General features: G+C 36.5%; 1 protein-coding gene across 2 annotated transcripts in view; it reads right to left on the reverse strand.

Annotated features, from left to right (window-relative positions):
• Positions 1–228: 228 nt before the first annotated feature.
• The window catches only part of PDE7A (phosphodiesterase 7A), a 73,896-nt gene continuing 50,310 nt past the window's right edge, over positions 229–23,814 (reverse strand). For both annotated transcript variants that reach the window (XM_066331865.1, XM_066331875.1), the window contains exons 4-13: positions 16,392–16,543; positions 14,641–14,704; positions 12,264–12,359; positions 9,136–9,236; positions 6,832–6,963; positions 6,417–6,508; positions 5,650–5,794; positions 4,723–4,819; positions 3,659–3,739; positions 229–2,371 (exon numbers count right to left, since the gene is read on the reverse strand). In XM_066331865.1, coding sequence (XP_066187962.1) covers positions 2,160–2,371; positions 3,659–3,739; positions 4,723–4,819; positions 5,650–5,794; positions 6,417–6,508; positions 6,832–6,963; positions 9,136–9,236; positions 12,264–12,359; positions 14,641–14,704; positions 16,392–16,543 — 1,172 coding nt within the window. In that variant the 3' untranslated portion in view covers positions 229–2,159. The remainder of the gene's footprint in view (positions 2,372–3,658; positions 3,740–4,722; positions 4,820–5,649; positions 5,795–6,416; positions 6,509–6,831; positions 6,964–9,135; positions 9,237–12,263; positions 12,360–14,640; positions 14,705–16,391; positions 16,544–23,814) is intronic.

The following is a 23,814-nucleotide window of genomic DNA, read 5'->3' on the forward strand; positions in this document are numbered from 1 at the left end:
CCACACTGAACTCAGTTAAGTGTTGCTCTGTAGTAAGTTTATCTCAGCATCTGTAATAAGTTACACACAGTTGCTATTCTTGGTGTTCTCCCAGCTTTAAACACCCTTTCAACGGCAACCTGACAATTACAGCCAGAGCTCATTGTCCCATCTGATCCTTCTCTGTTGGAGTCAACATCAAGAACTTGCACTGACAGCAAAGCAAAGAAGTTCACACAGGCTCAAAAGAATGGTTTCATTAGAAATTTATTTCTTTAAACATGGCCACTTTGAGATTAATGATACTACTTCAGGGAACATGAAAGAATAATAAACAGTTTTAGAAGGGAAACAATCAGGTAAGTCAGGATTTGCTTTTCAAACAGTAAAAGGCCAAGCTCCAAGAGGCAATAAATTTTGGCATACGAGGACTAGTATTTTCAAATCCAAAAGTTGGCTTAGTTTTAGAGTGGAAGCTGACTGCAACCTTAGCTACCTTTCCACAACGCTGGACTCAGTCATAACTTAAATGTACAGGAGCATAATGTGAAAAGATTTTGTTTTATTAATTAAAAGTTAACAGCAACAGGCACATATTAAAATGAATATGGCAAAGCCTTTACAAATGGCTTTACGCTGAAGCTCTCTTCCAAAAATGGCTGTTGCAACAAACTGTAAACAGAATTAATAAACAGTCTTTTACAATAATAACGGGAAATACAAATGAACTAAAAGAAAGCACCAGTTTCTCAAACTAGATTACAGTTGTGCTTACTGTACTTAAAACAATGTAAAACAAATTACAAAAATGGAATGTTTTAAGTTTAAAATTAGTCCTTTAATTTTGTCCTAAAAAACATTTTCTCCTTTTCCCATCAAAAACCCATCAGTGGGTAATGTTTCAGTAGAGGGAGGAATACGTAAACAATGCACTTTTTTATTATTATTTTTTTTTTTCAAATCAAAAACAAATTTGGTCACTTAGCTTTGTGCATAGTTTAAGGCATCTGTAGCAATTTGTTACAGTTTCCTCCCCAGTGTGGCTGTTCATGAAATTGTCACATTCTAAAAGAATAAATTAAAACAAAACAAAACAAAACAAAAAAACCAACAAAAAGAAAAAATGTTGCCGTTCAAACCCTTTCCCCAGCCCTCCCACCCTCCCCCGTCCCAAACGTACTCACACACCCACACATACACACACGCTGCAGCGAAAGGGGCATTTGTACCCTTGTTCTGAAGGACACGCTTCCCATCCCACTTTATTTCAGATTGGCAAATACCCTGAGCTGATTATGGTGTTTAGACATTCCACCTTTTTCTTGCATGTGCAGTTCAAGTGTACAATAGTGAGAACAACATGCGATGTTCCCACTGCAGAATTGCAATGCAGTTCGGACGCTTCCCCCCCACCCCTGCCCTTCCCAGATTCAGAAGTGTTTTTTCGCTGTTAAAAAATTGCATTCCCATATAGCACTGGAGTAAAGCTTGGCTGTGCTCTATGATGAATGCTCAGTTCCCAGTGCACAAACAAAATTATGGCAAATGGGAGGCTTTTCTGGCATCCAAAGAAACAAGAGCTGCAGTCTCAGATTTGATCTTTTTCTTTTAAAAAAGCAAAAAACCCAAGTTAGTGGTTCCTTCACAGCCATGCGCAAAGGTTAAGTCTAGAACCGATAGTTTCAGAGTACATTTGTAAACATCAAGTCTTGCCAGAGGCAGCAGAGGATGGGCACTTCACATTTCCGTATTAAAACAGGGACTGAGTGGAAGGTATGCTTTGAACACATTTATGCAAGTCTTGCTAAATTCCAAGGGAGTGGAACAATCCATGTCAAGTCTTAGATTTGAAGACCGTATTCCAAATATCATGAGAAAACCCAAGCCATGGGGCACAATGAAGCTTCCGTCCAGTTGCTCCAAGGCTCAGTCACTGCTGTGCTTTGCATATTCGAGGTTCCGAACGACAACCAACTGAGGCGGGTGCATATTGCTCTATGTTCAGATCTGGCGGCTTAAAAAAATTCTGGGTCAAATGGTCTGTGTCAAAGAAAAACTTGGAAATAAATAATGCTGGCATCATTTTACCATTTTACCAAAACCTTGGGCTGGCATGTGTCTCCTTTAATCCAACCGTGCAGATACTGAGGGAAGAGGCAGTTTTGTCATGGAGATTGAGGTCAGGACAATCGAGGTTCCTGAGGTAAAATGTCTGAGTCCATTTCCTCAAAAGTGGGGTCAACATCGTCACCACTGCCCAGCTGTTCCCTCTGCACTCCCTTCCAGCTCGCCTTGTTCAGTCCCAGGTGGCCAAGCATTGTCTGGGACAGCCTCGTGTTGGAAAACCGGGCCCATTCCCCAAACAGTGGTTCCACTAAATAAGTCATAAAACCTTCAAAAACAAGCAAACAGAGGCAGATGAAATAAAAAAGCAATACATAGAAAAACTAAAATATTCAAACCAAATATTTTAAGTAGCATTTAGTAACAAATAATAAATGTGTCAAATTACTGTTCTCCAATGTGCATTTAAATATTCATTTAGATATTTTGGGCATCTTTACAAAAAAACCCTCAAAATGTAAAAGACTTTACTAATAAGTCAGAAGAACAGCAATACACTGCATTACAAACTAACCTTCTTTCTTTCACAGCAATGGCCAAATGAAAACAAATACTAGACAATATGGGGGGGGGAGAAGTCACACAATTTAGAGAAGCTAAATTTCTAAAAGATTTTATCATTAATTACCCCACAGAGTGTTTGAATTACACTACACAGGGGAAAAAAGAATATACTGTTTTCACAACATTAGGGTGACTAAAAATACTTTAAAATACTAATTTAAGAATTTTTAAACAAGGCCACAAAACACAATGATGTACATGGTGTGTATGCACATTTTAATTTATTTGAAATGTCTATTTCCATGAAACAAAAATTCAAAGGGAAGAGATAGCCAAAATTGAGTCTTTTAATTAAAAAATATGATTTCCTAGCATTCTAAATTATAATACTACAGCTCATTGAACACATCAGCTTTTGTGTCAATCTAAAGCATTAATTGATACTGTGACTGTTGTTCAATTTATTCTTTTCTCTTACTATATGTTTTTAACTGAGTCCCACTTTACCTCCATAGTCAACTTTTATTAAAATTGACATTTTTATATTAAGACATTTTACTAGTTAAGTCCAAGTCAGGTTAGCAAAAACTATTAATATAAATGCTATCCACCATTCTCCATCACATCTCTGCCCACCACTCTCCTTATAGGCTGCATTTAAAGGGAATGCTGACATTCCAAAAAGCCAAACCCAGCATGCCCAGTTGTGGCACCCAAGACCACATGGCAAGGGGAAGGGACCCTCCTCTTCCCAAAATACCACTTCAGATGAGGAAAGTTCTGGGCAGCAGCAAGGGAGAAGTCAGACAGCTGCCTCCCACACTCTACTTGCTCTGTGAGGAAACAGAGGGGCTCCAGGACTGTCCCAGCAGCACCGTTCATAAACAATTATAGAGATGTTATATAGCAAATAAAATAAAATTGCTCTTTATAATAAAATGCTGCCACACACACAGAGTATGTTCAGCCTCTAGGAAATGTATCCAAAAGGTGTTTTTTTTCAAATTTCATGCTGAAAGAAATCTACTAAAAGGAACTGAATTGCAGTTACCAATCTGGATGTTGGCAATAGTTTCTGTCTGTCGGTCACAAAGTGGACTCACACCTAAGTGATATTTTTTTTCGATATCACCTAAAGAAACAAAAGTATAATGCAATCATTAAATCAAGTCCCAACCAAATCAAACACTAACAGAAGTGAGCTGTGAGTGTTGGTTAACAAGGATACTACCCTGCAGCAGGTGGAATGCATTTACCTCTCCTCCCATCTCCCCAGAAACTAAGTAGATCTGTCAGACTAACAGTAATTACAATTACTGTATTTAAATACTTGGTATTTTTCATCAAACAGAAATTACAGAAACCCCATAGAACCACAGGTTTCCTGAGGGATTACCATCCTCCTTCTTGTAAAAACTCCTACACTGTCATAGAAATGACAAATTAATCCCCCCCTCAGCAATATGGAAGAGAATTGCTTAGCCTTCCAAAATTTCTTGCTAAAGGCAATTTGCATTTCTGCTTCCCCATCACCTTTATCTAAGATTAAGTCTCACATGATTAGCACCAAATAAAGCAGTCTGTTCCCCATTTAACATATTCACATGCAAATTAGCAAGTTAAGTCCACCAAACTAGCCTTAATTTTATTATAAAACAATTTAATAATAATGGAGCAAATTCACTCCATTTGTCAATTAAAGGCTTTATTAACTGCTTACACAAGTAGTCAAAACTGCACAGTAACTAAAAATCTCACTGGCTCTTACCTGCTTACCAACAGACCTCACAGCTGAAGTTTAAATACTGAAGACAAATGATGAACATATTCCATAATTTGCTGAAACCACCAAGGCAATTTTAAAGTGGCCATAATTATTATTGAAGCCCCTTTCAGCTGAAGGATGTATTGCATCCTTCTAGGTTCAGATTCTAAGCAGATTCTCTGCTGAGTTTTAGCAACTCTAACCTTTTGCAGGAAATACAACCCATGAAAGTAAAAAAATCCCATACTGTACATCTCTGTTAGTGCTAAATATAAATGGACTAGGGCTCATGGATGCTCTCCCCACACTAAATACATTACACACTAACAGATATTTCTACTCTTACTTGCCTTGATGGAAGAACTCCTCCGTTACTTTTTCACTCCACTGCTTGCTCAGCTCCCATGTCCGACAGGGGTTACAAATATCTGCACACTTCAAAGCCATCTAACAAGTTAACACACAGTGTTAGATCACCTTTCCTTCAACAGAAGTGCCTGTAATTATTTAATTCCTGATAGCAGATTATTTTGTGTTTTGTGAATAACAAACCTACCTACTATTTGTGCTCCAAAGTTATGTTCTGCAATATTTAAAAAACACTCAGGGAGATCTCATGATCATTCCTGAGTAATATGGAAATTCAGTCAACTCAAAGTATTTCGGGGCCACTATATTTAGTATACTCACTGGTACAGAAGCCAAAAATAACTTCAGAAAAAGAAGCATCAAAGCAGGCAAGCAGTACTTTCCATTTCTGGCTCCCAAGCTTGTATTTTTAGCAATGGTTTGCATAAGACAGAACTTCTCATCTGTTGGTCCACTGTCTCTTATAGCCCAAAATACGAACCTAGCAAGAAAATGCCTACAAACCTAATAAAATTCTCAAGGCTTTTGTTTTTAAAGTTTGCTAAAGCTGACTAGCACAACTGCAAACTGATTCTCAACAGCACTGCTTTCCTTCCCCCAAAATATGCTCTGACAAAACATTTCACCATTCTGAGGCTGCAATGGAGCTGTTAGAAGAGCCAAACCTTGTCTTGGAAACACCTTGCTTCAGCAGCTCTATGTTATCAGACCTACCAACACACACCACCACCAGGAAGACATGCTGGTGTGGTAATTGAACCATTTCGTAATGGAACAGAAAGAATAAAAGAGAGTTTTGCTCCATTTTGAAAGGAGAAGAATCCTGGCAGAACTAGTATTTAGTATTTTAAAGTAGATTAGTTTTTACACTAAAATACTGTTTTCAAAAATATGACCAGCAAGATCACCTGTAAGATGAAGTGACGATGGTTTGCGTTCTCTAAACATAGATCTCCTCTATCCAAATGGGATCGGAACATGGACAGGTACTCGTTTTGTTGACTGATGTCTGTGGCAAGAATGAGATCACCTATCTGGCTCTCCATCAGCTGCCTGAAATAAGTGACAAACATTCAAGAGTATACCAATTAAGAACAACAATCATCACTAGATCTACATGGGTTTTTATCATATTTATTATTATACAAGTACAAGCTTTAGAATAAGCTTTTTCACTCAACTGTTTGTTTTCTTTTCCTGAAAAATTCTTGCAACATTCACAGAAATATCAGAATATTTCATTGACAGCTTTCAGGAAGACTAAATCAGTTTTTAGGTTTTCTTCCTCCTCCTCCCTTTTTTTTTTTTTTTTCCTCCTTAAAAATGCACGAACTGATTGTCTCAAGATTATTTCCAGTCAAGAGTAGGTGAAGATGGTCTATTTTAAACTACAGTTGTGGTGGCAGAACGAGAAAAGACTGCCAAGTTTAGTCTGAACAGGTGCTTGACTACATGAATACACCCCTTCAGTGTGCTTGCAATAAATGTTATTTTTCAAATATCACGTTGCACCATGCTCTACTCTACCAGCAGAGTATCCAGGAATTCTTAAAATAGATCTCTGCATTTTGCACTCAAAACTACCATGCAATAACTTATCTCGTTTTGCAGGGCTGTCTTAGCTGACAGGTTGTTTGTATCTCAAACTAATACATACTACGTGGTAAAAACATACCTGTTTTCTAATGACATATGTGCAAATAAACCAGATTCTCTCAGCAACCCCACTGCTGATCTCCAGTGATGGTTCTCTAATACTGAGGTATTCTGTGAATTAAAAGGGAGTAACACATATCAGTAAATGCTTTTTTCTTAAACTGAAGAGCTGTATACCAAGAGCAGCACCAGACAATTTGGCTGTGTTTTGGGGTTGGTGTTTTATTTTCTTTTCTTCTTTTTTGTTTTTCCCAAGCAGGTTAAAACTCACAAATCCTGAATACTTAGTTAATTTGTACAGTTTTTATCCCAGTGATATGGAAACAGATGTCTGCATTCAATCCTGCCACTAGCTGAACACATCACAATTTATACTCCTTTTCTACACTCCTCTCCAAACCTGGTTTTAACAAAACAACTGATTTAATCCTTACCTTATATAAAGTTGCTAGATAATGATTTGTTTTAATTAGGAAAGGTTGGTTAACGCCTGGGTGATCCAAATCATGTGTGGCAGCTGCTATTAAACTGAGGAGGATATCCCATGGAGTTAAAGATTTGGAAAGCTGCAAGGCAAACCCAACAAATGTTAGTAATGCAATATGGCCTTAGAAAACATGCATGAGTGTTGAATTTGTGGTTTTCAGTAATTAACAGCCAACAGAAACTTGGAGAAAACCTTGAGGATGTAAAATGAACATTCGACTGACTTTTCACAGTATTTCCCCTCCAAAAGCTACAAAATTTCAACAATGGTTTAAGCATTATTCTTTCTCAAAGGCCAAGGTTCATTCTTAAAACATGCCAGCACACAAAATCCTTTGTGTCTAGTAATGAAGCACTTTTCCTAAGCAGACCCCATAAAAGCAGTAGATTGTTAAAATTAGCTCTCCCTCTCATTTACCAAGTCCATTTGTATTTATTTTTGTCTATTCTTCTTTAAATTCATACTGTATTTTTAAAAGCATGAAAGCCTTTCCTCCTAGGAGGAACAAACTAATGCTCTGGAAGACTCAGAACTATTTCGGATGTATTTCCACTCTTGTGCAAAATTGTATTTCAAGGTCTACCAGGAACAGAACCAAAGGAGGAAAATCTGCCACAAATAAATATTTTCAATGTGCATGTCAATGAACTCAGCATGCATCTACATGGACTTGCTTTCACTGTTCATAGCTGTTCCTGCTTGTGGTTGAGAGGTTTGAAAGTTTAAACTCAGCAATAAAGTCTAGTTTGCACTAAAACAGAGAGGACAGTTCTGCCTGTATAAAGGTGAACTGCAGCAAACACCCTGCAAGGACAGAAGTTTATGTTCCCTGTTGCATTTGTCATCTATCACACCTCACATGTTTAGAATGTACTTTAGTGCAACAGAGCTGTAGTTCAGTACAGTGAACTACAGCTGTAAATGTTACTAAAAATACAAAGTCTATACTTGTATCTGAAGCTTTACAAAACTTCCATCACGAGTATTAAATAAAAAATGCTCAGAGCTTCCAAACTGAATGCCATAAAAAAACTCATCATGTATCAGGTCTGATCAGGCTCACTGCACCAATTGGTCTGAGAGCAGTACTGGGAAACTAAGTGGGAGGAGTGGGCAAAGAGCCTCTGAAAAAGACTTCACGGAGCCAAAACTTACTTGTTTCTACCTCAGAAGCAGAATAAGGAGCTATGCAATACAAGAGAATACCAGATTGGTGATAGTCTGCATCAAGGTAGATAACTTCTCATCTAGCTCCTGAGCACTACAGCTTTCAATTTAATATAGAAGGACAGGACTTGGTCCTGAAATTATACAAGACATCACTTACAGCAGCCTGACAGCAGTCCAAGTAGTGAGGAACAAACACTCAATTAGTTTAGCTCCTTAAGGTCCATCACTCTACCCTTTCTTAAAAAGAAAGCCAAAGAGAACTCCTGATGTATTGCTATGAACTGCCTCTCGTAGAAGCAAACTGTTCAGCAACAGCAAAGAAGAGCAAAGGAAGGGTAATGGTAATTTATGGAAGAAAAAAACCACCCCAGATGACAAGTACACAGGTTTATTGCTGCCAGCTCTGACTCAGGCTGCAATTCTGTATAAATGTCTTGGGACACAGCACTATGTTAAACAGCCGCAACTTAAATTCCCCACTCTAGTTCAACAAAAGACAATGTCAGCTCAGAAGGGGGGAAAAAAGAAAAGCATACCAAGTGTGAATCCACAGCCTCAGCAACAGGAAGGGCAAGGAAGAGTTCAAAAGAGACAGACTTCTGATAAAACCTGTATGTGCATACACACACACATGTATGCATGTAGGTTTATATATAGATCTATGACCTTACTGTTCTCTACAACTGCCTGAAAAGAAGTTGTGGCCAGGTGGGGTTTGACTGCTTCTCCCAAGTAACCAATGACAGCATAGAGGACACAGTCTAAAGCTGTGCCAGAGGAGGTTTAGGTTGGATATTTGGAAAAATTTCTTCAGTGAATGGTGAAGAAATGTGGTGATTAGACACTGTGTTGTCCTGGGCGGTGGAGTCACCATCCCTGGAGGTGTTAAGGTGGATGTGGCACTCAGTGCCGTGGTCTAGTAGACAAGATGGTGTTTGGTCACAAGTTGGACTCAATGTCAGATGTCTTTTCCAATCTAAATGATTCTCTGATACGTGCACATGATCCTTTCATATGGATTTACACACAAACACATATTTCTGTGTGTATGAGTGATGTAAAAGTGAGAATGCTGCCTTACCTTGGGCTCTTTTAAGTAACAGTGCATGGCCTGAGTCACATCAGCAGCATGAACTGCATTATGATAAGGATTTTGACTGTGATAATCTTCTTGAACCATAACTGCAGGAAAGTAACAAAAATCCAAATTTAAACGAAATCGCAATTTTTTTAAAGAAAAATTTAAGTGCCATTTTATATGCCCCTATTAGGCACAGAAATATGCAATATCACAAGTTACAAACACATAAAAGCATCAGAGTCAATAAATCATCAGCTGAACCATGATGCAGCTGTAAGATTTTTATGCAAAGAAACAGTGTTTGCTAAAGGAAATCAACTACATGTAAAGTCACCTCAGAGCAAAAATTAAACAACTTGAAATCAATATATAATCTGAGATACTCTGACTTTGACAACTTCCCAGGGAAGGCTGTCTTTGACAATCTGTCTGAATGGTGAGGCAACACTGAATACAAAATGAAAATTATGCTATTTTCCAAACCACATTAGGATGACTCGTATCATGACCTGAAAACTGATAGGATTTTAGAGGAATTAAGCACTGCTTTCCTGTCATATGAAGTGCTTTGTTTTCCCATTCAGGAAAGTGGTCATGGAAAAACAATTCTATATGTATTTTAGGTGTTTTCCCTTACTTGTGCTCGGGCAAACTTAAGCCCATATGCCATTTAGAAAAGAATCTCATTTAGATGATAGTCTAACTATACCTAGATTCAATATACCAAATTTAACTTCTTCTTTGCTTTCTTCCTCTTTCCTTCATCGTTCTGACTGTCTTTGAACATTACAGGTATACTTTTTTAAAGGGCATCAAACATTAGATCAGGTAAAGGGAATAAAAATACTATAATGTTAAAAAGGATGGAGGGGAAGAAGATCAAAAGCACAGCAATCAAATTATATTCTAAAGTTTTACCTGACACGACACATTAGTTCTTCCAAACAAACCTCAAAAGAACATTTTCCTGTCTGACTACAGTCTGTCAGTCCCACCAAACAAATATGCCCACAAAGCTTCTTTTCTACTTAGTTTACAAGTCCAAAGGATTCATGTAATTGTGAGTGCAATGTTACAGCATTACTGGCATCATATTTGTGAAGAGCTGTGTTCATGAAAAGTCAAAATACTGTCACCACCATGTAATCTCAATAGTGTCAATGGAGAGCTGATAGCTCATATGAAAAATAATGAAAATCAGTATTAATGTATTTGGACTTAATTAATCTGAAGTAGAACCCTCTCTCACCTATTCCTCACATCAAGGGCACGAATGCATATATCTCTGGCTTTCTTCTTAATTTTTTTGTGCCTTCATAGGGTGATGCAGCTACCTGAATTCTACAATTTTCCTAACTTATTTTATTAAAGCAGTCCTAGGTCAACATTTTGATCACAGTTTGCCAGAACTAGAATAGCACAACATTGCATCTTCTCTCCCCTAGTTCAGGTCAGAATAAGAACTTGTAAAGACACAGTAAGAAAACGCAGATCTCCAAGCAGAGGATGGAAATCACTGAAAGACCTTGTATGTGTGTGTGTGTATGTACACATACACACAAAAAAAAACACATTAAGACCCTACAGGGGTCTAAAATCAGATTTCTCTACTTAATAATATTCCAGTAGGTTGTCATATAATGTCAGTGTTGTGTGGCCCTGGACTATTTGAGCTGTCCTAGTCTTCTGGAATTTGATCTTCAAATTGCTATGGATTAAAGATTAAGAGGTAGCAAAAGAAAATAATGCGTTGTGTTCATGCTAAGAAGCTATATTTGGAAGAAAGATTCTTTGATTTTACAATGGGCTAAGAGCTTTTTGCTGATATTAAGTAGAAGGCATTAACAAAGGGAAAGGTGCTGAATTTCAAATTTAGGATAAATTTTGCCTTCTTCAAAGTCTAATCTCATTTTAGTGGATTATGACGTGGAATAGTCATATGTAGTTAAAACTCTCATCTTTTGATAAACAGTTAACTAAGCCAGTAATTTCTAACTGGTCTTTCAAGTATTATAATTTGTATAATATCAACTAACCAGATGAGAAAGACAAACCACATTCAGTTAGAACTTGAGGAGACTAAAATCAGATTTCTATAATCATTTTCCTCCATTCCAACATATCAGTCATGAAGGTCAGCTGATTAATATTCATGAAACTTGACAAAATTTAGTCCACTTTAAAACAACATGAAATGCAAGACAGGTTTGATTTTTTTTAAATTGAGAGGTAATTTATGAAAACAAAAATATTATCTTATTTGAAAGGGGAAAAAAAGAGTTCCAAATGTGATTTATTTCCTGTTAAGTGACAAGCTTTATAACCACAGAATTGTTTTCTCTGAAACTGCAAAAAACTGCTGAAAGGGACCAAAAACTTGTTTCTCCTGCTCAGTTAAAAAAAAAATCAACCCACTTCACAAAATTCAAGATACTGTCACAGAGGAACCAAAGGGAAGGAGGTCTCATACCAGCACCTATCTACATACTTTAATGCAGACAGCTCTGTTGAGTGAATGCACCAACTGGTTTGAATATTCTACACTGTACTTATAATTCTTTTCAAAGAAGCATTCCAGTGACACAGGCCCAGACCTTCAATTAAAATTGTCCTGTACTCTTGTCTAGGGAGAAACTACATCTACAGTACAATGCTTACTTGTATGAGAATTTGAGCAAGCCAGAGATAACATCAAATTGGCATCCGAAAGGATTTTTGACATATTCCATACAGTTAGGGAACTATAACATTAGAAAAAGTAAATATCAATACAGAACTGAAAATCAGAACGAAGAAAGGAGCTGTCCAGCCTTTCCCAATACAGATGTCACACAATGTCCCAATATTCCCAATTGTTCCATAGATACTAAATAAATCTAATAAATAAAATACAGCATTTGCTACGAAACTATTAAACTTGTTAATACTTGTTTGGATTTAACACAGGATATTCTATACTCATAAAAACTTTGAGAGATCATCTCAATTAATATAATTTAAATCACTGCACAATGTAGACTGCACCAGTAGTCTTCAAACCTTATTGCTAAAATACTACCAGGACTTTAATTAAAGTATAAAAATGCAGATAAACAACAATATTCATCAAAATAAAAAGCTGTATTTACCCAAAAATCTACGAAGTTTCATCGTATCTAACTGGAAGTGTTCAATTAGTCCATGTAGATTAAACAGATGAAAGGTTAAGCTGACTAGACTGTTTCCTAAAAATAAGATGAAAATACTAATTCATTGGAAGCCATGAAATCAGTGACTCTTCCATAAGACAAGTATTATTTCAAACAAATTGGTCACAAAAATTATACAAGCAAACTTCTCTACACCAAGTCATGATATTCTACACCAATTTATAAATTTTACATCTTACTGCATGACAAGTTTCCATTAGCTGTCTCTAGTAACCAGTGGTTTTGCTTATTCTAACACTTATTCTTTGCTTACTCACCAACAGCCCAGGTGATAGGGAAAAAATCCTAATGTTATTAACATTAAAAATCAACCTGTTTCAGCATGCAAATCCATTATCGTGATATTCAGTTTCATAATTGTATTTATGCAGCACATCACAAACACATATATAAAATACAATCAGGCAAAGAGAAAAGCTGGACAACAGTACTGATTAGAACACATAGCATATTTGCAAGCTCTCATTTTCATCATATATTTTGTTGGACTTCTCCTTTTTTCACCCAGAACTCTACAAAAAAGGCCCTAAGTATTGTTAAAGCTATTACAAGCTTGTAATATATTTCACCTACTCATCACTTTATTATGATCTTTTGTAGTGGTAAAATAAAGACAAATAGTCCACAATGTTTATTTGAAATAGCCTGTCCATTATTTGCTCTGCAAACAATGTCATGCCTGACAATCTTCATTTAGCATTACAGAACCTAGCACAGACAGAAACTGAGGTACAAAAAGACAAAAAAATTTTTGTAAATCAAGCTTATTCCTAGGCTAGAATTAATATATTCTCATGTATATGCGACCTCCTCACAAGGAAATACGCAATTCTTGGAACAACATTTACTGGGGAAATTCTTTCACAGAGGTTCATCCAGGGCAGCTCATCCAGCAGAGTTTTACATAGAGCATTCTGCCCTTACAAACTTTCAAAAACAAGGCTGCCTGATCAAAATGTCCTCCTAAAATGCTTTAATTCAATGCAAAATGGATGGTGGTATTGCAAGGCTTCCAAAATACAAGCTCTCCTTGTAGTACTTTAAACAGATATTTTAAAAAGCACATATAAAAGGTAGAGAAGGCTCTTATGAGAGGGACAACTTTAGATTTCTCCCATTTGATAAGCTAATCCAAAAGAAGCTATGCTTACATGTTAACTTGATAAACTTTACATAACTGAATGAGAAAAGATATATGTACATTATCTATGTAAGTATTCTAGCTTCGTGAGTCCTAGCTATTTTCATTTTTTTCCTATCCATTTTCGGTATTAAATATAGCTGTGAGGTTACTACTTCTACACTTGGTTAAGCCAAGCACCCCTTCAATGAAACAGAAGGGATAGATCTTTTGGTGCCACATTCTCCTTTTTGAACTTAAATTTCTTGTTCTGGCAATTTTAATTGCAACTTTGCTACCCATTCCACATGACTGCTGCAAAATCTGCAAGAGCTGCCCTCCATTCTCTTCCCACACTGGCACAAATGTCAGTGGCACAGATGCTGGACTTGCTCATCTCCTCCCTCCATTCTGTTCAAAACTTAGCTGCCATTGCTGAGATTATCATGCTAAACTTTACCCTACCCACTGCAGCAGCTCCTCCTCCTCCTTCCCAGCACATTTACAGATCTCTTTTCTGCTACAAATGAACAATACTTAAGGGTTTTTTTTAACCAACTACTCCTGTAGTTCCTATTGCTATTTGAGCACAAAAGTCATCAAAATGTTGTCTTCCTTTTTCTACGTTGTACAAGCTATGTGTACAGCAGCTCCCCTCTGCTCAATTCCCAATTCTCCAGGTATTCTATGTCATAATTATAATGGATTAACACCAACATGCCTCTTATGGCACTATAAAGTAAAAGAACTATTCTATCTAACACTACATTTATCAGAAAAATAGTTGTTCAATATAAATGACCTTTTCGACACAACCATAAAAATTACCAGCATCCCATAATTGAAAAAAAAAAAAAAGTCCAAGATCATAAAATTATTTGTTAATTTGTATCAAATTACCACTACAAATTACTAAGAAAGAACAGCAACCTTTAAAGTACATCAAGGGCCTCTTCTAAAAATCAATTATTAGTATCAGTACTGCCAGTATCATTATTTTAATGGAGTGACTAGGCAAACTAGGACTCAGTTTAAAGACTATTAAACCAAAAAGTACAACCTGATGGAATTTGTGCTTTTTAGTAAACAATCAGATACAACACTGTAACATAGTAAGTGCAATAGTTAAGTTATACTAGAAGATAAAACACAAATGAAATACCAAAATAAACTCACCATTTGTCAGTCTATCAAAAAGAAAAATATCAAAATTCCAATTTCCAACCTTCTCCAGCATACACTGAAAAGAAACAAAAAAGCTGTCATTTTTCAATCAGTATATGCCTATCTTCCTGTAGCTCAGCAGAATATTTAAGATTTCAGAGACAGATCAAGTCTTTAGAATCTCTACATACAAAAAAAATAGAAGTAAAAGAATAATTAAATTCATCTGACAACTGAAAAAAAACCCCCACATTTACAAATAAAAAGACTGGAGGGAAAAAAACAAACAAGAAGTGCCTTGACAGAATTGGTTGGAGTTCCTCCTTTCAACCTTTAGTCAGTTTCTCAAAGGACAATTTAAAACGATTAGGTTCAAATCAGAAATAGTATGGCAGAATGACTGCGCATTCAGACTGGCAAATTAACCTCTGTGTAGTTTTTTACCTTTTCTTTTTTTTCCCCTGCTTATAGAACAGCATCTAGATGATTCCCTAGATATTTGAGCCATTGTATGAGCATTTTAATTTAAAAACCTGGCTTTTGATTTTCACCTCACTTAACTAGCACATCTTTATCACAGCTGCTTCACATGAAGTGTTCTTCCTGCAAACTGGGATGAGGAAGAGCAGCAAACAGTACAAGAGGCCTCACCACAGCAGAGCAGTCCCAATGGTCACCTCCCCTACCTGTATCAGAAATATCTGTCCAGCACATTTTAAAACAGATTCCTGCCTTCTCCTATTCTCATTAGATTGGTAGAGCTGTTTTGTGATCCAGTTGTAGGTTCTACCTTTTCTCTACCATCTGCTAAAACTTTGCTATCAGAACAAGCATCAACAAGATTTTTTAACGATTAAACTACATGTTTATTTTTAAGATCCATTCTCCAGGTAATCAGATTTCTTCCTACACCACAGCCTGATCATCATTCAGCATGGATACATCCATTGCCTTATAAGTATATTCTTTTTCTGTGCCAGATGACAAAAAAGCACCACATGCATTGACACAGCCTTTGGGACCTTGAATAACCTAAATTATCTTTGCCTGCTCAGTCCCCTTCAGCACTGTCCATCCTCTCTTGCAAATACAGCAGCTTTCATCCAGGTAGCTGCTCCCTTAGCACTGACTCTCTCTTCCCAGTATCTGCTTTCCCTGCTTTAGTGATGCACAAGTGTATTAGAGCTATCACTTTTCTTTTCTACACGTGCCTACCAAAGATAAAATCCATTTGACATAAGCATATCCTGAAAAATCCATTTACTGCACTTTACTGAAGATAGGCAGTCACTCTTCCAGTTGTTCACTGGTGAGGTTAGCCTTAAAATTAAAGGGAACAGGTGTCTAAATTGCTCCATTCATTTCTTAACTACAGATACATTTTCCTCTCTTCATATATTTCTTCAATTATTCAGGGACATCCTTAATTCACCAGTTATTAAAAAAATAAACAAAAACAATGAAACAAAAAAACAACAGCAACAACAAAATCACTAACCACATAAAAATCATCCAAGTAAACTTCTGGGCAGTAGAGGAGTTTGCTACAAACGATGGAATTTTGTCTGGATTTCCATTGCTACATATATATATATACACACACACACATATATACACACACACAAAAAATACATAAATGCATTGAAAACTGCTTAAAATTGGCATTTGTTGCACATTGTTGCACAGTATGTGATATAGTTATATGTACTAGCAAGGATTCAGAATAACATACTTTAAAAAAAAATAAAAACCAAGCAACCAACCTTTGCTTGTCCATTATAATCATCATCTAAAATGTTTGAAGAATTTGGAACAGTGATACCACGGAAAAAACGGGAAGATCTCAGGTATCGCTGGAAACTAAGCAACCTTCTCACATTTCTTGCAGACACAGAGACCTCGATCTCAGAATTTGCTACAAAAAACAAGAAAATAAACACTCTCTCTAAAAAACCTTTATCAAAAAGACAAGTGCTCATGGAAGCTTGGTGTAAAGATAGTGAAGTTTTTTTCAGTACCAAATGTTTCAGCACAAATACAGATATTTTTATTAATACTAAATACAGAGCCATAGATTAGAAAGAAATATATTCTGTGTAAGCATCCTGTGAAGAAAAACAAATACTTAAATCATAGCTGCAACTTATCTTTTTAAGGAACTCTGTTATTGAAAGAACAAAAATATTACAATATTGTTTAAAAACACACACAGTACTGCAAACAAATTATTTTTGGAAAATTGCTGTCATGTATACACATCCAATCCAGGTCGCTAACAAATCACCTAAGATGATATGTACACCAGTAAGAGTATCAGAAACTGAGTGCTGATACAAGAGATACAAGTAGACTTTAAGCAAGTACAAATTACTTTTACACAGTTTATAGCTCAGAAAATCTCTTAGCTCTACTATGCCAAAGTTTTAAACACACTCAAGTAATTTTGGTGCTTTTGCAAATAACTACACTCTTCTGACAAACAATTATGACATCTACGTTCCCAGCATATCTAATTCTGTTTCCCAGTATGGTGAAAATACAACAGAAAATTATTTCAGCCTCTTTTCAAAGATTAATCCAAATATTTTGCTTTACTTTTATTAGGTTAACTTATTTACACAAATGACTGGTACTAATTTATGTCCAATTCTATTTGATATGCCTGAAGTGGTTTAGAAACCCCAGCACCAAACTACACAGAGCTACAGTTCTTTTGTAGTTTCCTTGGCCTTTACTTTCTTTTCAACAGTGCCCTCCAATAGCACTTATAATACCAACAGGAAGCCACTAATCTTATCTTGATATTCACTCAACCTGCCTGAAATGACTCATGTTAAATAACAAAAATTTAAAAAGAGGTATTAAGTAAAGAAGTCAATTACAACATGCTCTTTTCCAAAAATGCAAATCATCAAAACCAACATGATCACAACTCTGTAGCACAGATCTCTTGTCCTTCCAAGAACAAGGCATATTAGAAGTTGGTGAAGTAAGGAGTTACAACTTTTGTTCTCAAAGTCAGTCTAAAATGTTGTACATGGGAAGGTGTGGCCTTATTGACAACCTGAACTAAAGGCCTCAGTGATTCCTAGTGACAGCGGCTTAATTCTACATAACATAAATCTTTATCCATTTAAAATCTTCTCCCTGAATTTACTTTCTGTTCCATGCTAGGCTCATCAATATGTTACTATTAAATCAATATATTAATTCCCCAACCACACTAATAAAACATCTCTAAATAGAGCTGACAGTGGCACGATCATAGAGTATCTAATCAAATGCAGCACCATTCCCTATCAATCATCTGTGTTAGTACAGATTAAACTGACACCCCTGAAATGTTCTTTCAGACCTGCCTGGAACACTTCATCAAGACACTGAAGTTCAGGGCTAACCTAGACATCTCCACATGAAGTATCCTTCCTCAGGCTATCATTCTCAAGGCCAAGGGCTCTTCCTCTGAAGACACTGCTACCTGTAATATATCCCAGTTTGCATATTAAGTAAACAGATGTACTACATATGATAAAGGTTGCTTACAAAGCAACATCCACATGTACAGCAGGAAAATAAATAGATTCTGTCATGCTACATTACTCTACCAATATTTCTAAGCACATTTGTGACCATGAGGTTACAGTCAGAGCACTGCCAGCCTGTAGAACAGAGAAGCAGGGAACAATACAGCTGCTGCTGCTAACGCAGTGTATGCTACAGGTAAGAAGTTTCTCCCCCTCAATCTTGATCCAAGTCCTTAAGAGCCAAATTTCAAAGCGAAAATTAGTGAGTTGAAAATAAAATAATATAACATGGTTATACTTAGGTCATAAAATAATGTAAAATATCCACAAAGTCACACACAAATGCCAGAAACTTCACTAAATCTCAATAAAACAAAGTATTTAAAGTAGGAAAAATGAGCACTTCTCTGGAAGCATAGATAACTTTCTTGTTCTCAAGTACTGTTCTACAGATCTACAGTTAATGAAAACTCGTTTTTGTTGTCATGCTACAAATTAAATTTCACCATCACAGGTACCATGCGTTAATCTTGGACAGAACAGTATGATGTAGGTACTACAAGTAAAACAGCAGCTTCTGGCAGCAAAACACACAACAGAACACAGCAATGCAATAATTTGGCAGTACAGGTCTATGTTCTGCCTATACTTGTATTTGTAAGTCATACAGGAGAGGCTGCACTTTCTTGCTTCAGGATTTTTATGATGATAGAGGTACAGAGGCAAATGAGTTACTTGGTTTTCTGTGAAGCTGAACCATCATTCTCTTCACAATATGCTACTGACATATATTCATCTTACAAATATGTTTAAACCTTCTAAATTATCACCAATTTGCATAGCTCATAAAACACTACTATTACACTTTAACCCTACTTTTTCTACTCCTTGTTAAAAGAAAAAAAGCAAAGCCTACATTATTCCAGCTTTCCTAGCAGCAATCCTGCTTATTACAGAATCTCAGAACAGGTGAGGTAGGAAAGTATCAGATGAGGTTCTTCTGGTCAAACTCCTCTGCTCAAGCAGAGTGACCTAGGACCACACTGCCCAGAACCATCTCCCAGAGGCTTTTGTGCATCTCTAAGGATGCAGACTCCACAGCCTCTCTGGGCACCCTGTGCCAGCACTTGGTCACCCACTCTCACAGGGAAAAAGTGTTTCCTGATGTGCATCAGTTTGTGCCTATTGCCTCTGGTCCTCAGACAGGGCATCACCAAAAAAAGCCTGGCCTGTCCTTTTTGCACTTTCCCTTCATGTATTTGTATTCACTGAGAAGCCTCCCCTTGAGCCTTCTGTAGGCTGAACAGTCCCAGCTTTTTCAGCCTTTTCTCATCAGCCCCTCAATCTTCCTCATCCTTTGCTGGACTCTCTGGTTCTGTCCAAGTCTCCCTTTTACTGGGGAGCCCAGACCAGTACTCCAGGTGAGGCCTCTCCAGTGCTGCACATAGGAGAGGGCTCACACCCCTCAAGCTGCTGGCAACATTCCTCCTAATACATTTGCTTTCTTTGCAGAAAGGGGATATGGCTCACTCATGTTTAACCTGGTGCCCAGCAGGAGCCCAGTTCCTTTTCTGTCAAGTCACTTTCCAGGTGGTTGGCCCCTGCTTGTGCTGGGGCCTGGGGCTGTCACTCCTCATGGCTTTGCACTTCCCTTTGAGATATTAGTTATTGCACGTGGATAGCACAAATTAGGTAACAACACCTTGACTAAAAAAATGTCTTTATCCTTTATATCTGAAAGCATCAGAGTAACTTCCAAATGAGAAAAGAGATCTTGGGCCTTGACATCCTTTTGCAGCTCCAGAGCACCTGATTTGTGATGCTCCAACCCAAAAACTAAATTTCTCTCTTTAACAGTTAAACATCTACCCCAGGACAATTCAGAATAAGCAAGTCAGATGCAGAGGTTTGACAGGTTATTAATTTAAAGAGCAGGCTGAAACAGCAAATAGCTGGCTTTCAAGGAAGGGGGCAAGGGGAAGAAACGTTCTGCAGCTCCAGAAACACTGATAGCTACTGTGCCTGCCTTTCCCTTTTCATCACAGATAAATTATTATTGATACAAAAATTAAGTGCTCCGTGGTTTTGGCAGACCAGCTAAGGCCAGTTAATGGAAAAGACTGGTAAAATGAATGATATCGTTATGCAATGGAAACTTGGCATTTCCCTCTAGGCACATTCATTCCCTTTAGATGCATGATTAATGTGAGAATGACAACCTCCCCTCTTCTACCAAGAGTCACGAAAAGAGATGATAAATTCAGAGACCCTTCCAAACCACGGTTCAGTAATGTACAGATCGTGGAAAGAACACAGTGAAGAATGAAGAGTGCACTGCATTTGCTTACGAATAAGCATGCTGCAAAAACATCTCTCCTCCCAGCCCAAACATCTTTACCTTCATTTGGAGCCTTCAGTGTGCTAAATGCCCTTCTAATATCCGACATTGACCATTTGCTCTCAAGGATAGTTTAAGGCAGAATTAGAACAATATAATAAATATAGCATTTACAGCCTTGTGAACTGAAAGATAATGAAAATATGTTGGGATGATGGGCACATAAAGAAGGACAGTACAGCACTGGAAGTGCTTTTGATGCAAGGAACCAGAAGGCAAACTGTAGGCCTTAGTGCCTACACAAAAGCAGCTAGCTGTCCTATGACATTCTTCTTGCCATTCCTTTGTAAGTTAGAGTTATCATCCAAAGTATCAATCATCCAAAGGTTTTGGGGCTTTTTGTTTAATTAGAACGGTTATATTCTTGTTTTTAAGCATCTTAAGTGAGATGCTGGTGTAATGAAAAATTCCTTTCTCCAAAATAAAGAAAAAGAAGTCATTCTGGTTATTAATACCAGTTATTTTGCTAATGTGATGCATATATAGCAATAAAATTATACACGTCGCCTTCATGCAACAGATTTCATCCATATTCTGAGGCACTAATTTTAATCTCTTCCCACTCCCAATCTTTTAACTTCATGAAAACCTAAAAAAAAAAGAGTTTTAGCACATTTCACAGGGATATTAAATATTTATTTTTCTCATGCCAATATAAAAATACAAAGTAAGTAAAGACAAGTGATAATCACTTAAAAGATCATAATACACTGATGAATTTACTCTCAAAATTTTTGTATGTTTTGTATAGTAAGGACAGTCCACAAAAGGAAGAATGACAATTATGATTTGGTTTAATTATTAATGGAACCTTAAATCCTAACAATATAGTTCAATTTTCTTATAGTGCATAGGTAGACTTACACCCTCAGATGAGAATCTGGCAAAAAGAAAGCTCTCCAGTGATAAGAACTTTACCTCCATTTCTTCCTTGCTACAGCCCAAAAGGCAGACAGAAAATTATCCATGATGGAAAGCATTGTGTTTTGCTACATACCAATAGAAAGAGCATAATTGAGGATCTTGGGTATCACTGCCACTAAAAAACAAATTTAAAAATAAGTATTTGAGAAAATGTATCCTTCTTATGTTTGAATGTAAAACCAGAACTTGGAGGTGCACAGATCCCCCAGAGGTTTTTCCCCAGTCATGTGAATTATCTTCTTTTAACAGAAGCGATCTGTCATGATTTTTCCATATTAACCCAAATGCACATTCATCATTTTCACCTAGCAGACACTATAATTAAACCTGACATATCATCTGAAATTTTCCACTACCTGTAAATATTTGTTGGAAAGAAATTTGTTGGAAAGAAAGTTTCATTTCACATGCCAACTAAAACCATCTTTCTAAGGATGCACCTTTCTAAAGATGATTCTTTCCTGGATACAAATAATTTTCAATTTATGAATAATTTGAAAGCATTATCTAGCATTTCATACCACTAGAGGGACCCATAAGCATTCTAATTTCACATCTATTCAAATCAAACCATAAAGAAATGCACTATATTCGATCCATGAACTTTTTTTTTTATTATGTCTTGCTGTTTAACACTCCTGTATGTTTACCACTGAAGGTTCAAATTTTAAAATATTTTTATGACACTCAGTACTCAAGTAATATATAAAACTATTACTTCATTTGGAAGATACCATTTTAGTAAGGATTTTAAAGTTACATAAAAAGACCAATTTAGACTATTGGGGTCTAAATTACCTCATATTTCTTGTCTTCCTTAGAATCACTTAGAAGCCTCGTTTAGCATCACTGTAAGGCACTACACTCCTTTTTCTGCTTAAAAAAATATTAAGCTATACTGTTTTGCTTTAAATGTATAATACATAACTATATACACATTTGTAAATATTTTTATATATTCCATTAGTTTCCAAATAGTAATGACTGCTGGAAAATACGTTGTGGGTTAAGGATTAATGACATAAACATGGCTTTGCAAGTGTCTTCTGACTGAGTGGAATCAGAAAAAAAATAAGTTTCAAGAAACTCTAGTAGTACCACAGCTCTATTAAAAACTCTAGTAGTTACCTACTGATGTTCTAGTAGGAAACATTAGATGTTCCCTGATGGAGGGGAAGTGCTGGGCACCACCACCACCAAGGATAACTTTTCCTGAAGGAACTTACAGAGGAAAATTATCTCACTGCCTTAGTAAAGCAAAGAGCCACAGAATCATAGAATAATTTAGGTGTGAAAGAACAGAAGAGACTTCTGAAAGTTCTTCAGTCCAATCCTCTGCTCAAAGCAGAGCTAATTGGAGAGAAGTTACTCAAAGTGAAGGGATTAGACTACTTTGGTATGAAGTAAGTGCAAATTCTCCAAAGGCACTGTAAGTCATTGCACAGCAGTAGAAGTGTAAAAAAAATCATGAAAAGGTATCTATAGGACTTCACTAATTTATCTCTTTTGAAGTTTGGCTCTTCTTAGTATTTCTGTAAACGCCTCAGGAAAGATACAAAATTAAGTAAATTAAACAATACTATTCCTCCGCTGGAATGAATAACATTTTGCAATAATCTCAGTACTAGGAAACTACATACAATTATGTATGCAGTTTGCATACTAATTTACTGAATCCTAAGTCCAAAAATCGTGCAGTTTGTTTTTGGGTTTTCTTTAACCTGAATCCACTCATTAGGCATGGCAAATCTGCAATTCACAACAGCATACTGTGAAGTAAGAAACCTCACTGAAGCTAAATATTATGAGGAGTATCACCAGAAGACAAATGTACAAAATACATACAAACATAGCCTTTTCAAAATGGGTTACGCCATGTTAATCAAGATAGTGATCCTCCTGAGAACATGACACATAATGGTTCAACCCTCTTCCCAAAAGGATAATATATTCCAGATTGTCACCAAATCATTTTCTTGCTGTCTTCCCAGAAAAACCCATCTCTCTTCGGTGTTCTAGAAATCTTCAGTTCTACAGTAAAGTAACGACATCACCCTCAACTCATATTTTTTGTCTATTCTTCATCACCAGAAAGAAAAGAATTAAAAAGTAACCCATCATGGTTAACAGAAAAAGAATTTCCCTTACCGGTCTATATGACAATCAAAACAGAAAGTCAAACTGGGAGCAGAGATGAAAACAAAACTGTCAACAATATATATATTAAAAAAAAAAAAAAAAAAAAAAAAAAAGCCTTTCTGAATAAGGTACTTGGAGAAAGAACACACTGGAGAGGTTCAAAAGAAATGGGAAAAAAATAGAATGTATCTTTGTCTTCTT

This window comes from Sylvia atricapilla, chromosome 1 (genome assembly GCF_009819655.1).
Source record: "Sylvia atricapilla isolate bSylAtr1 chromosome 1, bSylAtr1.pri, whole genome shotgun sequence".
Taxonomy (NCBI): Eukaryota; Metazoa; Chordata; class Aves; order Passeriformes; family Sylviidae; genus Sylvia; species Sylvia atricapilla.